Source organism: Cetorhinus maximus, chromosome 13 (genome assembly GCF_964194155.1).
Source record: "Cetorhinus maximus chromosome 13, sCetMax3.hap1.1, whole genome shotgun sequence".
In the NCBI taxonomy this organism is placed as follows: domain Eukaryota; kingdom Metazoa; phylum Chordata; class Chondrichthyes; order Lamniformes; family Cetorhinidae; genus Cetorhinus; species Cetorhinus maximus.
In genome coordinates this window covers 26700739-26715756 of record NC_135891.1, presented here as the reverse complement: position 1 = coordinate 26715756, position 15018 = coordinate 26700739, and the positions used below count along the sequence as shown (strand labels likewise).

The 15018-nt window shown below is 42.6% G+C and overlaps 1 protein-coding gene across 1 annotated transcript in view; it reads left to right on the top strand.

The window, feature by feature from the left end:
* The window catches only part of LOC144689127 (polycomb group protein ASXL1-like), a 77291-nt gene extending 66310 nt beyond the window's left edge, over positions 1-10981 (top strand). The window contains exons 9-10 of the mRNA XM_078556266.1: positions 10113-10289; positions 10926-10981. Of these exons, the coding sequence (XP_078412392.1) occupies positions 10113-10289; positions 10926-10981 (233 nt within the window). The remainder of the gene's footprint in view (positions 1-10112; positions 10290-10925) is intronic.
* The last annotated feature ends 4037 nt before the right edge of the window (positions 10982-15018 follow it).

Genomic DNA, 15018 nt, shown 5'->3' with positions numbered 1-15018 from the left:
TGGTAGAGGGAGTGAATGTTTAAGGTGGTGGATGGGGTGCCAATCAAGTGGGCTGCTTTGTCCTGGATGGTGTCAAGCTTCTTGTGTTGCCCATCCTTAGTTGTCCTTGAGAAGGTGGTGGTGAGCTGCCTTCTTGAACCACTGCAGTCCATGTGGTGTAGGTACACCCACAGTGCTGTTAGGAAGGGAGTTCCAGGATTTTGACCCAGTGACAGTGAAGGGAAGGCAATATATTTCCAAGTCAGGATGGTGAGTGGCTTGGAGGGGAACTTCCAGTTGGTGGTGTTCCTATCTATCTGCTGTCCTTGTCCTTCTAGATGGTAGTGGTCGTGGGTTTGGAAGGTGCTGTCCAAGTAGCCTTGGTGAATTCCTGCAGTGCATCATGTAGTTGGCACACACTGCTGCTACTGTGCGTTGGTGGTGGAGGAAGTGAATATTGGTAGATGTGCCAATCAAGCGGGCTGCTTTGTCCTGGATGGTGTCAAGCTTCTTGTTTTGTGGGAGCTGCGCTCATCCAGGCAAGTGGATTGGAGTATTCCATCACACTCCTGAATTGGGCTTTATAGATGGTGGGCAGGCTTTGGGGGTCAGGAGGTGGGTTACTCGCTGCAGGATTCCTAGCCCCTGACCTGCTCTTCTAGCCATATAAATACTGTGGCTACTCCAGTTCAGTTAACACCCAGAATGTTGATAGTGGGGGATTCAGTGATGGTAATGCCATTGAACGTCAGGAGGCATTGGTTAAATTCTGTCTTATTGGAGATGGTCGTTGCCTGGCACTTGTGTGGCGTGAATGTCACTTGTCAGCCAGGGCCTGGATATTGTCCAGGACTTGCTGCATTTCGACATGGACTGCTTCAGCATCTGAGGAGTCACGAGTGGTGCTGAACACTGTGCAATCATCAGCAAACATCCCACTTCAGACCTTATGATGGAAGGAAGGTCATTGATGAAGCAGCTGAAAATGGTTGGGCTGAGGACACTACCCTGAGGAACTCCTGCAGTGATGTCCTGAAGCTGAGATGGCTGACACCACAACCACAACCATCTTCCATTATGCTAGGTCTGATTCCAAACAGTGGAGAGTTTTCCCCCTGATTCCCATTGACTCCAGTTTGCTAGAGCTCCTTGGTGCCACACTCAGTCAAGTGCAGTCTTAATGTCAAGGGCAGTCACTCTCACCTCACCTGGAGTTCAGTTCTTTTGTCCATGTTTGAACCAAGGCTGTAATGAGGTCAGGAGCTGAGTGGCCCTGGCAGAACCCAAACTGGGCGTCAGTGAGCAGGCTATTGCTAAGCAAGTACCGCTTGGCAGCACTGTTGATGACCACTTCCATTACTTTATTGATGATTGAGAGTAAACTGACTGGGTGGTCATTGGCCAGATTGGATTTGTCCTGCTTTTTGTGTACAGGACATACCTGGGCAATTTTCCATATAGCCGGGTAGATGCCAGTGTTGTGGCTGTACTGGAACAGCTTGGCTAGGGGCGTAGCAAGTTCCAGAGTACAAGTCTTCACAAGTGCCTTCAGCCTTTTCTTGACATCATGTGTAGTGAATTGAATTAGCTGAAGACTGACTTCTGTGATGCTGGGGATCTCCAGAGGAGGCTGAAATGGATCATCCACTCAGCACTTCTGGCTGAAGATTGTAGCAAATGCCTTATCTTTTGCACTGATGTGCTGGGCTCTGCCTTCATTGAGGGTGGGGCTATTTGTGGAGCCGCTACCTCCAGTGAGTTGTTTAATTGTCCATCACATTCAAGACTGGATGTGGCAGGACTGCAGAGCTTAGATCTGATCCATTGGTTGTGGGATCGCTTAGCTCTGTCTGTCACTTACTGCTTATGCTGTTTGGCACACAAGTGGTCCTATGTTATAGCTTCACCAGTTTGACATCTCATTTTCAGGTATGCCTGTCGCTGCTCCTGGCTTGATGGTAATGGTAGAGTGGGGGATATACCGAGCCATGAGGTTACAAATTGTGTTCGAGTACAATTCTGCTGCTGCTGATGGCCGGTGTTGAGTTGCTAGATCACAGTGGTAGTGACACACAACATGATGGAGGCAATGTGAAGGCGGGACTTGGTCTCCACAATGACTGTGCAGTTGTCACTCCTACCCATACTGTTATGGACAGATGCATCTGTGGCAGGCAGGTTGGTGAGGATGAGATCAAGTATGTTTTTCACTCTTGGTTCCCTCATCACTTGCCGCACACCCAGTCTAGCAGCTATGTGCTTTAGTGCTACCGAGTCACCCTTGGTGATGGACACTGAAGCACCCACCCAGAGTACATTCTGCACCCTTGCCACTCTCAGTGCTTCCTCCAAGTGGTGCTCCACATGGAGGAGCAATGATTCATCAGCTGAGGGAGGGTGGTATGTGGTAGCCAGCAGGGAGGTTTCCTCCCCTGTGTTTTGACCTGATGCCATGAGACTTTCTGAGGTCTGGAGTAGATGTTGAGGACAACTCCCTCCCACTGTGCCGCCACCTCTGCTGGGTCTGTCCTGCCGGTGGGACGGAACATATGTCTGGAGTCACGTGTAGGCCAGACCAGGTAAGGATGGCAGATTTACTTCCCTAAAGGACATTAGTGAACCAGACAACAATCGACAACAGTTTCATGGTCATCATTAGACTTTTGATTTCAGATTTTTATTTAATTCAAATTTCACTATCTGCCGTTGCGGGATTTGAACCCAGGTCTCCAGAGATTTACCCTAGCTCTCTGGATTACTAGTCCAGTGACTATATCACTATGCTATCGCCTCTCTCTACTACACCATTGCTGCCCCTTCTCTGACGGTTGTGTGACTTTGGAACTCTCTGCCTCTGAAGGTGGTGGAGGTGGGGTAATTAAATACTTTTTAAGGCGGAGATAGATTCTTGTTAGGCAACGAAATCGAAGGTTATTGGATGTAGATGGGAATGTGGAATTCAAAACACAAGCAGATCAACCATGATCTTATTGAGTGGCATAGTGGGCGCGAGGAGCTGAATGACTTAGTACTACTCCTATTTCTTATGTTTTTATGGATGGTGATGGCAATGACTGGGATACTGTCTGTAAGGTATGATTTTGTGAGTTGACTATGTCAGGCTGTTGCTTGACTATTTTGTGGGCCTAAGCCCCCAGATGCAGGGTCGACAGAGCTGGGTTTGCCAGTGTCATTTCTAGAGCTGAGGTTGATGTCAGGTGGTCAGTTCGCTTTCATTTCTCGCAGTTTGATACAATTGAGTGGCTCACTGTGCCATTCCCAAGGGCACTTATGAGTCACCCACATTGCTGTGGGTCTGGAGTCACGCGTCGGCCAGACCAAGAAAAGATGGCAGATCTCCTTTCCTAAAGGACATTAGTGAACCAGATGGGTTTTTATGACATTCGATGATAGTTTCATGGTCACTATTACCAAGACTAGCTTTTAATTCCAGATTTATTAATTAAATTTAAATTCCACCAGCTGCCTTGGTGGGATATGAACCCACGTTCCCAGAGCATTAGAAATCTTGCCACTCCTCCTTGATGATTCTTAAAGCTGCAATGTTCTTCTAATTCTCAGAGGCCCATTTAATGAGCGAATTGTTCTATGGCCCACATAAAAACTTGGAAATGGCAAAAAATTTGGACAAATGCAAATTGTAATGCTTAAAAAGTAGAGAAGAATGCACATTTAGAAAGACACCAGATCATTCAACAAGATTGCTAGGTGGTCAAAAATCCAAGCACTTATGTTTTTTGGGGAGTTTTGCCTGGGATCTGTGGTCCATTCAAAATTTGCAGTTCTGATTTAAAAGTTAGTTAGACTGATTTACTACTGAAGTCACTTAGTTTCTTTAAATTATCAATTTTTCCTAACCCAGATAAGGTGTTTTTCTATAGTCTAGAAAACCTTCCTTCAACAGATCATTTTATTACTTTTAAAATAGTTCACTAATTCTCACCTCTCTCTAAAGGTGCTGACTGAGACTGGTGTACATTTTCATGGGTGTATGCCATCCTATTGGACAATTTTGACTAATTGCACTAGGTAGTCCTTGTCAGCAGGCTATTAACTTAATTCGTTAGGTCAGGCGTGATGATCATGGACCAAGGTCAGTTCCATCCTTACCTACACAAATACTTGCCCACGTCACCATCATCATTTAGGTGACGCTCAGAAGGAGGAAGATATTCCCTTCTGACTCAGTCCTAAGTTGGTTACAGAATATCTTCACCAGGACTTGAGATGCTACTCTTTTTTTAAAAACAATCATTATCTTTCCCTCTCTTGCCAAGTTATCAACTTGCTTGCTTACATATACCGCTGAAGACTCGGGTCACTTGTTGAAAATAAGCACTTGTCTTGTATATGAGTGACTTGTGGTGATTAGAACTGTAGCTGTCCCTAGGAGTGAGTTCAGTCGCTTCTGGTGCGGACCTGCTATCTAAACCGCTGTTTGTTGAATGCTGATCATCTTTTGCTTTGTGATGGTGAATGCAACTAAAATCAAACTTTCTGCTTTCTGGGCAATCTTGTACATGACTCATTTTTCGACTTAAATTTCAGAATTGGACATAATTTATGTAATTCTAACTAATGAGCCTTTTTTCAACATTTCCAAATTTGTATATTAAAACTGCGCTATCAAATTATGTGATGGTGTGATTTTTATGCTTCAACATTCATTCTACATGTTGACATTCTCATTTGTTTGATCTATTTATGTATATATCTGTGCGAGCCAGATGGAAATGTTTACATCCATCATACTTAGATAGTCAGTATATTTTAAAAATTACAGTTCGTATCGTTTTTCTTAACTTGGTGGCAGACCTGTCCCGAAGTTCAGGAATCACAGAATTGTAACGGTGCAGGAGGCGGCCATTTGGCCTATTGTGTCTGCGCTGGCTCTCTAAATGAGCAACTCGCCTAGCGCCATTCCCCACCTTCTCCCTGTAGCCCTGCGCATTCTTCCTTTTCAGATAACAATCTAATTCCATTTCAGTTGCTTCAATTGAACCTACCTTCACACCCTCAGGCAGTGCATTCTGAACCCTAACCACTCAGTGTAAAAAATTTTCCCTTCGCATCGCTTTTGCTTCTTTTAATAATCACTTCAAATCTGTGCCCTCTTGTTTTTGATTTTTTTCACAAGTTTCTCCCTATCTCCCGATTTTGAATAACTGTCAAATATCCTCTCAACCTTTTCTCTCAGAGAATCAGTCCTAACTTCTCCAGTCTATCTTTATAACTGAAGTTCCTCATCCTTAGAACCATTCTAGTGAATCTTTCCTGCACACTCTCCAATGCCTTCACATCCTCCCTGAAATGCGGCACCCAGAACTGGACACAATACTTGAGCTGAGGCCAAACAGTGACAGACAAAGTTAACATAACCTCTTTGCTCTTGTACTCTATGCCCCTATTAATAAAGCCCAGGATACTGTATGCTTTATTAATCACTGTCTCAGGATTTGGGGATTTTCAGGCAACTGATAATTGACAGGAACTACCCTCCTTTTTAGCCTCTAGATAGTCTTCAGTGCTTTAATGGGTACAAAGAATACACCTATTTAGACTTATCCCCACATGGAGTGTCTCTGTTGTATCCTTGGAGGCACAGCAGGTTAAATACAGCTCCACCATAGCAGTTTTAATATTGCACCCAGACCTCAGATATTGTTTTGTCTCAGAAGATCAGTTGATCTACTTAAATTTCAGGCCCTGTATATATGAGATTTGAAGTAATTCATGCAGTCAATTATTGGAAGAATTCCCAATGGGGAGGGAACAATGATCAGAATTGCAGATATAATATTGTTCCAATTCTTCAACATTAATTCCCCACAAGGTGACTCCCTTGAAATTAACAACATAACATGCTGGAAATACTCAGGTCAGGCAGCATCTATGGAGAGAGAAACAGAACAAACGCTTCAGGCTGATGACTACTTCAGAACTGGAAAATTGCGATATAGCTTCTTTTAGCAAGTGCAGAGCTAGAGCCAAGTGAGGCCTGGGGAGAGGCCAGTGGTTGGGGAACAACAAAAGGAGATGTGTTAAGATGGAAGGGAGGAGTGACGGAGTGACTCAGTGATGAGGGATGATGGAGCAAGGTAAAAGCAAATTGTTATAGGACAAATAAAGATGCAACAAATTAATCTATAGGAATTTAAATGGCAAAAGCAGAATTATTGCCAATAGTTGCTGTCTGAAAAAAATGGTGCAGAGTTTATGATCTGAAATTGTTGAACTCCAGCAAGCCTGGAGGCTGTTAAGTGCCTAAACTAAAAATGAGATCCTGTTCCTTAAAACGTCTGTTGATCTTCGTTGGAACAGTGCCAGTGGTTGAGGTCGGGGTGAGCAAGTGGGGCAGATAATTAAAATGACAGGCAACTCGGGTACATGCTTGTGAACTGAGTGGAAGTGTTCACAAAGTGGTCACCCAATCTTCATTTGACCTCTTCAGTGTAGAGGAGACTGTATCGTTAGCAGTGAATACAGTACAATAAATTGAAAAAAGTACTAGCAAATTGCTGCTATACCTGGACGGATGGTGGGAAGGGAGGAGGTAATAGGATCGATGTTACATCTCCTGCTCTTGCATGGAAAGGTGCAGTGGGAAGGACAGGTGGTGTTGTGGGTGAGTGAGGGTATTGTGGTGGAAACGTTGCTTTGGAATGCCATGCCGGTGAGGGTGGAGGAGGGGAAATGATGTGTTTTGTGGTGGCATCATGATTGAGTTGGTAGAAATGGCAGAAGTTGAGTTGGTGGATAGTCTATCACCAGTAATAGAGACAGAGAAATCAAGCAAGGGAAGTGTCTAAGATGGACCATGTGAAGGCAAGGGAAGGGTGGAAATTGTATGGAAGATTGATGAAATCTTCCAGTTCAGGGCTGGAGTAGGAATTTGTGCCATCAATGTACTTAGAAAAGAGGTGAGGGAGAGGATCTGAGTAAGACGGGAACAACAAATGTCCCAGATATTCCACAAAGATGAGGTGAGAGTAACTGGCCTTGACATCAAGGCAGCTTTTGATAAGTGTGCGGCATCAAGCATTCCGTGTCAAATTCAAGTCAGTTGGGCTTGGAAGTGGTTGGGGGGTGGGGGGAGGACTCCATTGGCAGGAGTCATACCCAGCACAAAGGAGGGTGATCGTAATTGTTGGAGGCCAATTACTTTAGCCCTAGAACAGCACTGCAAGAGTTCCTTGGGGCAGCGTCCTAGGCCTAACCGTTTTCAACTGTTTCATCAATGACCTTTCCTCCATCATACAGTCACAAGTTCTGATGTTTGCACAGTATTCATTTCCACTTGTAACTCTGATTTTGAAGCAGTCCCGTGTCTGCGTGCAGCAAGACCTGAACAACAATAAGGCTTGGGCTGATAAATGGGAAGTAACATTTGCGCCACACAAGTGCCAGGCAATAACCATCTCCAGCAAGAGAGAATCTAACCGCCTTCCCTTGACATTTGTTGGCATTGCTGAATCCCCCACCAGCAACATCATGTGGTTATTATTGACCAGAAACTTATTGGAACCAGCCTTATAAATGCTTTGGCTACAAGAGCAGGTTAGAAGCTGGGAATTCTGCGACGAGTAACTCAACTACTGACTTCCCAAAGCCTGTACCTGACACAGTCAGGAGTGTAATGGAATACATTCATCCAGGCAAATGGAGAGTATCTCCCAAAACACTTAAGAAACTTGACACCATCCAAGTCAAAGCCACCAGCTTGATTGGCATCCCATTCAACAACTTTATCATTCTCTCCCTCCACCACCAGCACATAGTGGCAACAGTGCATATCATTTACCGGATGCACTGCAGCAACTTGCCAAGGCTCCTTCAAGAGGATCTTCTAAACATGCAATCTCTACCACCGAGAAGGACATGAGAATACCACCACCTGCAAGTTCCCTTCCAAGTCACACATCATCCTAACTTGGAAATATATTACTGTTCCTTCATTGTCGCTGGGTCAAAATCCTGGAACTCCCAACGTAACAACACTGAGTGTACCTGCACCACAAGGATTGCAGTGGTTCAGGACCATGACTCACCAAAACCACCTCAAAGGTAATTGAACATGGGCAATAAATGCTGGCCTTGCCAGTGATGCCTACAATCCATGAACAATTTTTAAAACGGCAGGTGCACCCAGGACCCTTAGTTTTCCATTTTCAGTTTTATTTTGAGGAGGCATCAAAGCAGGAGTTTGCAAGGGGAAAGCAAGTGTAGCCAGGCAAAGGAGGGTACTGTTGGATGGAAACAGAAGAACTCAGCCGGTCTGGCAGCATCTGTGGAGAGAGAAACAGTTAACGTTTCGAGTCCGTATGAAGCTTCGTCAGAGCTCTTCAGTGCTTTCCAACCTTTCTTCAGCCTGGAGAAATTACATGAATAATTTAAATCCCTTGTGGAGACAACTGTAGACATCTCATCTCCACCCAGAAAGACAGAAAGGGGCCACCTCTTGTTTAATGTTTTCCCACTTCCAACTCTGACCTTATTTAATACACACATGCCACCCTTAGAATTGCAATCACTGTAAGTGTGTTTACCTGACTCCCAAACCAGGTGTTTCCATTATTTTATTTTTTCAATCCCTAAACTAAATGTTATATTCCTACACCATATGAATCATGAAACTAGACATTTTTTGCAACAGTGTATTCATGTTGTCATGTCTGTTCTGTGGTGAGTAATTTGCCTCCGAACTTGTCAGAGCTTGTCTGCCCTCCACTTGCTTGGATGAGTGCAGCTCCAACACTCGAGAAGCTTGATGCTATCCAAGACAAAGCAACTCATTTGATCGGCACCCCATCCACCACCTTAAACATGCACTCCACTTACACACTGCTGCCACTATGCACTGATAGTATCATCTAAAAGATGCACTGCAGCAACTCACCAAGGTTCTTTCAACAGCACCTACTAAGCTGTGACCTCCACCACCTGAAGGACAAGGGTAGCAGATGCATGAGAACATCACCACCTGAAGTTTACATCCAAGCCACACACCATCCTGACTTGGAACTATATCGTCATTCCTTCATTATTGCTGGGTCAAAACTCTGGAATTGCCTTCCTTACAGCACTGAGAGGCTAATCGCCACCTTCTCAAGGGCAGTTGGGGATGAACAACAAATCCTGGCCTTGAGCCAACGATGCTGCTATCCTATGAAAGAATAGGAGAAAAAAAGTAAAATGGACTTTCAGCTAGAATAATGTAGGAAAAAGTCTACAGAATCCTGCAATAAATAGATATTGTGATTAGGTCAGCACTTACGTTATGAATGGAGGAGCTTACTGGCCTTCCTCCTCTGTGCAAAAATTGTGACACTGTCACCTCAGTCAACCTTTGTTTATTCTTTCCCATGATTTTTGGTCACCTTCTTACTCTTTTTATTACGTAAGTGCAGTTTACCATTACAGTCCTGGTTGCTGTTGAGGGTTAGTGAATAGTTTTTAAAAACTGTGAAGAGCCACACTCTCTTTTTGGTCCAGTACATTTCTTGCATTATTTTTTGTATTATTTTGGCTTCCATGAGCATAATATGCAAATTGAAGATTTTCTCATTTGGAGAAAGTACTCTAAGTGCCTTCTCTCAAAATACTAATGGATGTTCTCTGTAATCACTATTTCTTCATTCAAGGGGCGTACTTTCCTTTTGAGAAAAGTTCACATTACTTAATGTCCCCTAGCGAAAGTAATTGTTTGATGTAAATGATAGATGTTTGTACATACATCCAAATTTAGATTTTGAGCTTTTTAAAAATAAGCGCTTCATTTACAGCTTTTTTCCAATGATATATTCAAATCAAACATTTGAAAATACTATTTAAGGAGTGAAATGCTTACCAGGAAGTGTTTAGAACATTAATAACCAGGCTGCTATATTTGCTCATATTTAATCAGGGATTTGCATTGGGGAAGTTTTGATGGCATTTATATTTTGGGATAGAACATTTGTGAAAATTTACACCTGATAATTTCTTAAATCTTGTTCAGATCTAAAATCAAGAAACTAACTGCATGGGATTGAGATCATAGTTTCCTTTTGTGTAATCTTCATAACAGTTTTTCACAGTCAAAACTGTTAAGTAAAGAGAGAATTTTTTTTCAGCATTTACAGCCAAGCACACAGATGGTGAATCAAGCAGTGCATCTAGTGGTAGTTCCTGCACAGTGACTTCAGGCAATGCTCAATACAACAGAACAGAAATGAATAAACTTCAATGCAGGCCGAGCCTGAGCCGGAAACCCGGACAGCACTTCAGAACCCTGAGAAGGACAAACGCGGGTAAGAAATTAGTTTTGTTACATTTTTGGAATAATCTACCTATTTTAATTCCTGGAAGGAGATAAATGTCTTGAGTTTAAAATGCTGAGTTCCACAAAATATGTAACTACTCATCAGTTAAATATGAAATTCACCTTTGAGTATATCCAGCAATATACAGGATATATTTTAACAAGACAAAAAATTAGGATTGTTTATTACTTCTGTACCAATGGAAAGTCCATAGATTAAGCTGCTGAGTACAATTTAAAAGATTTCCTTTGTTTAATTGTTGACTCCTTGCAGTGCCATCCGTATATCTTAGATTTAGTCAGGTAAATTGCAGCTTGCTGGATATAAGATTTTTGTGATGTATTTCAACAACTTAAATTTGTATGGTGCTCCTAAGGTAATAGAACATATGAGGTTTATACAAATGCAAAACATTGCAGATGTTGGTAAACAAATACATTTTAAAAAATAAATTGCTGGAAACATTTAGCACGGCTGGAGGCATCTGTGGCTTGAGAAACAGTTAATGTTTCAGAACAATGACAAAAGGTCATAGACCATGTCAGACCATGGATGCTGTGTTTCCAATATTTCCTGTTTATATTTCAGATTTCCAGCATTTACAGTATTTTGTTTTTGTATTAGAAATTAACAAGTTTGATTTAATAGGCATTACAGAAATGTGGTTGCAGAGCAACTAAGGTTAGGAGTTGAATATTCCGGGATACTTGAGTCCTAGCAGTGATGGACAAAATGGACAAGGGGTTGCCCCAATAAAAGATGGGCTAAAGACAGTAGACAGAAAGGATCTTAGAAAATTAAAATGTAGAATTAGTTTGGGTTGGCCTATGAATTAGGGGCAGAAAACAATGGTGGAAGTAGTTTATAGACCCCCAAACAGGGGCTATAGTTTTGGGCAGAATATAAATCAAGAAATCAGAGGCGCAAGTAACAAAGGCAATACAGCAATCATGGGTCTGTAACCTTCTTATAGTCTGTTAAACCACGTTTGCGGTAACAGTGTAGAGGATGAGTTTACTAAGTCACTATGGAACCAACCAGGTCACTCACTATCCTGACTTGGAAATAAATTGCTGTTCCTTCACTGTCGCTGGGTCAAAATCCTGGAATTCCCTTCTTCACAGCATTATGGGTGTACCTACAGTACATGGACTGTAGCAGTTCAAGAAGGCAGCTCACCACCACCTTCTCAAGGGCGACCAAGGATGGGGCATTAAATGCTGGCCCAGCCAGAGAAGCCCGCATCCTGTGAATGAATAAAAGAGAAAGATCTGGTATTGTGCAATTAAACAGGATTAATTAATAACGTAGTAGTAAAGGAGGCTCTGGGGAAGGGTGATCCTAACATGATGATAATTTGAAACTAGGGCCTTAAGTCTGAACAAATCAAACTACAAAGGTAGGAGGGATAAGTTGGCTATGGTAGACTGGGAAATTAGATTAAAAGATGCGATGATAGGTGATGGCAAAGGTTTAAATAATTAATTCATAATATGCAATGGTGAGACAGTCCCTTAAGGAAAAGAAAACATGAAATGTCCAACTGTGGCTAACAGGATGAATTACACATAGTATTAGATCAAAGGAGGAGACTTATAATGTTACCAAAGAGAGGAGGAAGCCTAGGAATTGGGAAGATTTTAACAGAAACAGAAGAAATTATAATGGGGAATAAAGAAAAATAAAGGGTATCGGAATTAGATGGGAATGTGGAAATCGAAACACAAGAAGATCAGCCATGATTTTATTGAATGGCGGAGCAGGCTCAAGGGGCCAAATGGTCGACTCCTGTTCCTATTTCTTATGGCTGAGATAGTCAGAGGGGGGTGGCAAATCACACTATGTGGGCCCCCCATAAAATTTTTATACAAGTTTCCTCTGACATCTGGACCCCTGAGCATGTGTGTGAAAAGGAGCACCAGCAGCATCCCAGCTTCTGAGCACTCTGTTATAAGCACGTACTACACTATTGACTGTGATAACATGAAAAGCTACACCTTGCTTCCAAGGCTGAACATAATTGTTGGCTTCCCTTTTGTTAAGGAGAAATCCATTATCTTTATGGGATTCCGTTATAACAATTATGTTAACACACCCCAACTGGAGAAAACTTTGAGGCCGGAATTATCCAGCCCCTCTCACCAGCGGGATCTTCCGGTTCTGCCAATGTGAACAGAGACTTCAGTGGTTCGCCGACCCCGCTGGAAATCCACCGTGGGGGGGCGACTGAAAAATTCGGCCTGAATGTCGGAATGAAGACATTCATTGCGTTCAACTTCTTAAAATAAAATTACAGATACGATGCTATAAATAATTCGACTTTTAAAAAAAAGTGACAGTCCGTCTTCCAATTTTAAGCAAATGTTAGTTGCAGACGCATACTGGAAGAAAAATAAAATAAGCAGAGGGTTAAACCCTCGGGGCTGAAAATGAGTGACTTACCCCGCAGTTCGTACACTGTACGCTATATGCCCACTTTAAAGACGTTAACTAGTTTAGAGTAGTATTGCATCTGACAGCATGATGTCGAAACGTGGGGCCTGGGGCAGTCTCTCTGATTCTTCATACCCTCAGGACTGCTCTGGAGATAGTAAATGAATACTTTATATCTGCCTTCAGAGTAGAAGACACACAAAACATTCCAGATGTAGTGAGCAACCAAGGATTTAATCAAAATGAGGAACTTCATGATATTACTGTTAAATAACTTCCAATTAATGGGACGAAAAGTCAACAAATCCCCTGGCCCTGATGGCCTTAACCCTAGATCAACATCCCTTCAAACTGCTTTTTGTTGAATGTGCCCTATTCGTTTAAGTGTGCAGGACCGTTGAATTTTTTTGTGTGGCCACACACGCGCTGTGACTTAAAGAGGCCAACTTGGGCTCGGCCTGCGCTAGAACATCGGGATTGCAGCTGCACAGTTTAAAGGGAACATTAGCCTACGCCCTAGCATTTTACAAGAGGTGATGACGGAAAGAGTGGATGCATTGGTTTTGATCTTGCCGAGTTCCTTTGAATCTAGAATGGTCCCCGTGGAAAGTAGCAAGTATATTCAAAGGAAGGAGAGAGAAAACGGAACCGTAAGCCAGTTAGCCTGGCGTCAGTAATACGGAAAATGCTAGAACCTATTATTAGGCATGTGATAACAGGGCACTGAAGTCATAACATGTTTGACAGAGCCAAAAAAGATTATGAAAGGTAAATAGTGTTTGACAAATCTGTTAGAGTTTAAGGTTGTAACTGATAGGGTGGAAAATGGGGAACCAGTGAATGTAATGTTGGATTTATGAAAAGTATTCCAAGGTGCTGCACCAGAGATTATTGTGCAAAATAAGGGTAATATTAGCATGGTGTGATTAACAGAGAGAAATCTGAGTAGGAATAAATGGGCCATTTTTGAGTTGGCAGGCTGTAACTAGTGGGAGACTGCAAGGAATCCATGCTTGGTGCTCAGCTATTTATAACCTATATCCAGGGAATTCTGTGTATTGAACAAGTTTGCTGAAGATACAAAGTTAGGTGGGAAAGTAAGCTGTAAGGAGGATGCAAAGAGGCTGCAGACAACTCATGAGTGGGCAAAAATATGCCAGATGAAATATAATGGAGAGAAATATGGAACTATCTACTTTGGAAGGAAAATAGAAAAACAGAGGTTTTGAATGATAGACTGATAAATGTTGCTGTTAAGAGGGATCTGAGTGTCCAAGTACACGAATCACAAAGATAATATGCATATCCAGCAAGCAATTAGGAAAGCAGATTTTATACTATCCCTTTTATACAAAGGAATTGTAATATAAGAGTAAAGAAGTCTTCCTGCAATTGGTCGGGACCTTGTTGAGACCACACCTGGAGTATTGGGTAGTGTTTTGGTCAACTTAGTGAAAGAAGGATAGACTTGTCTTGGAGAGAGTGGAATGAAGGTTCATAAAACTGATTCCTGGGCTGTCTTTGAGGAGTGATTGAGTAGACTGGGCCTCTATTCCTTAAAGTTTTGAAGAATGAGAAGTAATTACATTAAAAAATTCTTAAGGGTCTTGATTGGATAGATGCTGGGAGAACCTCCCCTTGACTAGGGAGCCTAAAACTAGGGGACAAAGTGTCAGGATAAGGGGTTGCCCATTCAGGGCTGAGATGAGAAATTTCTTTACTCAAGGGGTTGCAAATTTTGGAATTCTCTACCCTAGGGGGCTATAGATACTCAGTTGTTGAGTAAATTCAAGTTAATGATCAGCAGACCATTGCATATTAAATGAATCAAGAGATTTGGGACAGTGCGGCAAGGTGTAGCTGAGGTAGATGTCAGCCGTGACCGGCCTGAGCAGCCAAATGGCCCTTTGCTGTTCCTATTATGCTGTTGTTACCGAAAGTTTGGCCGAAGAAATTGGTTTTAAACAGTGTCTTAAAAGAAGAAAGAGAAGTTGAGGGAGGGTATTCCAGAGCTTGGGGCCCTAGCAGCTGAAGGCACGGCCACCAAATGGTGGAGCAGTATTTGAGGATTGCTGAGATCCTAAAGGGTTTTCAGGCTGGAGTAGGTTACAGACATAGGGAAGCCTGAGGCCATTGCGGGATTTTGAAGCAAGGATGAGTATTTTAAAATCACTGACCTACGTTGGCTTACCCGGGAGCCAGTGTAGGTCAGCGAGCAGAAGGATAATGGGTGAACTGGACTTGATACAAGTTAGAAGATGGGTGACAGAGTTTTGGATGATCT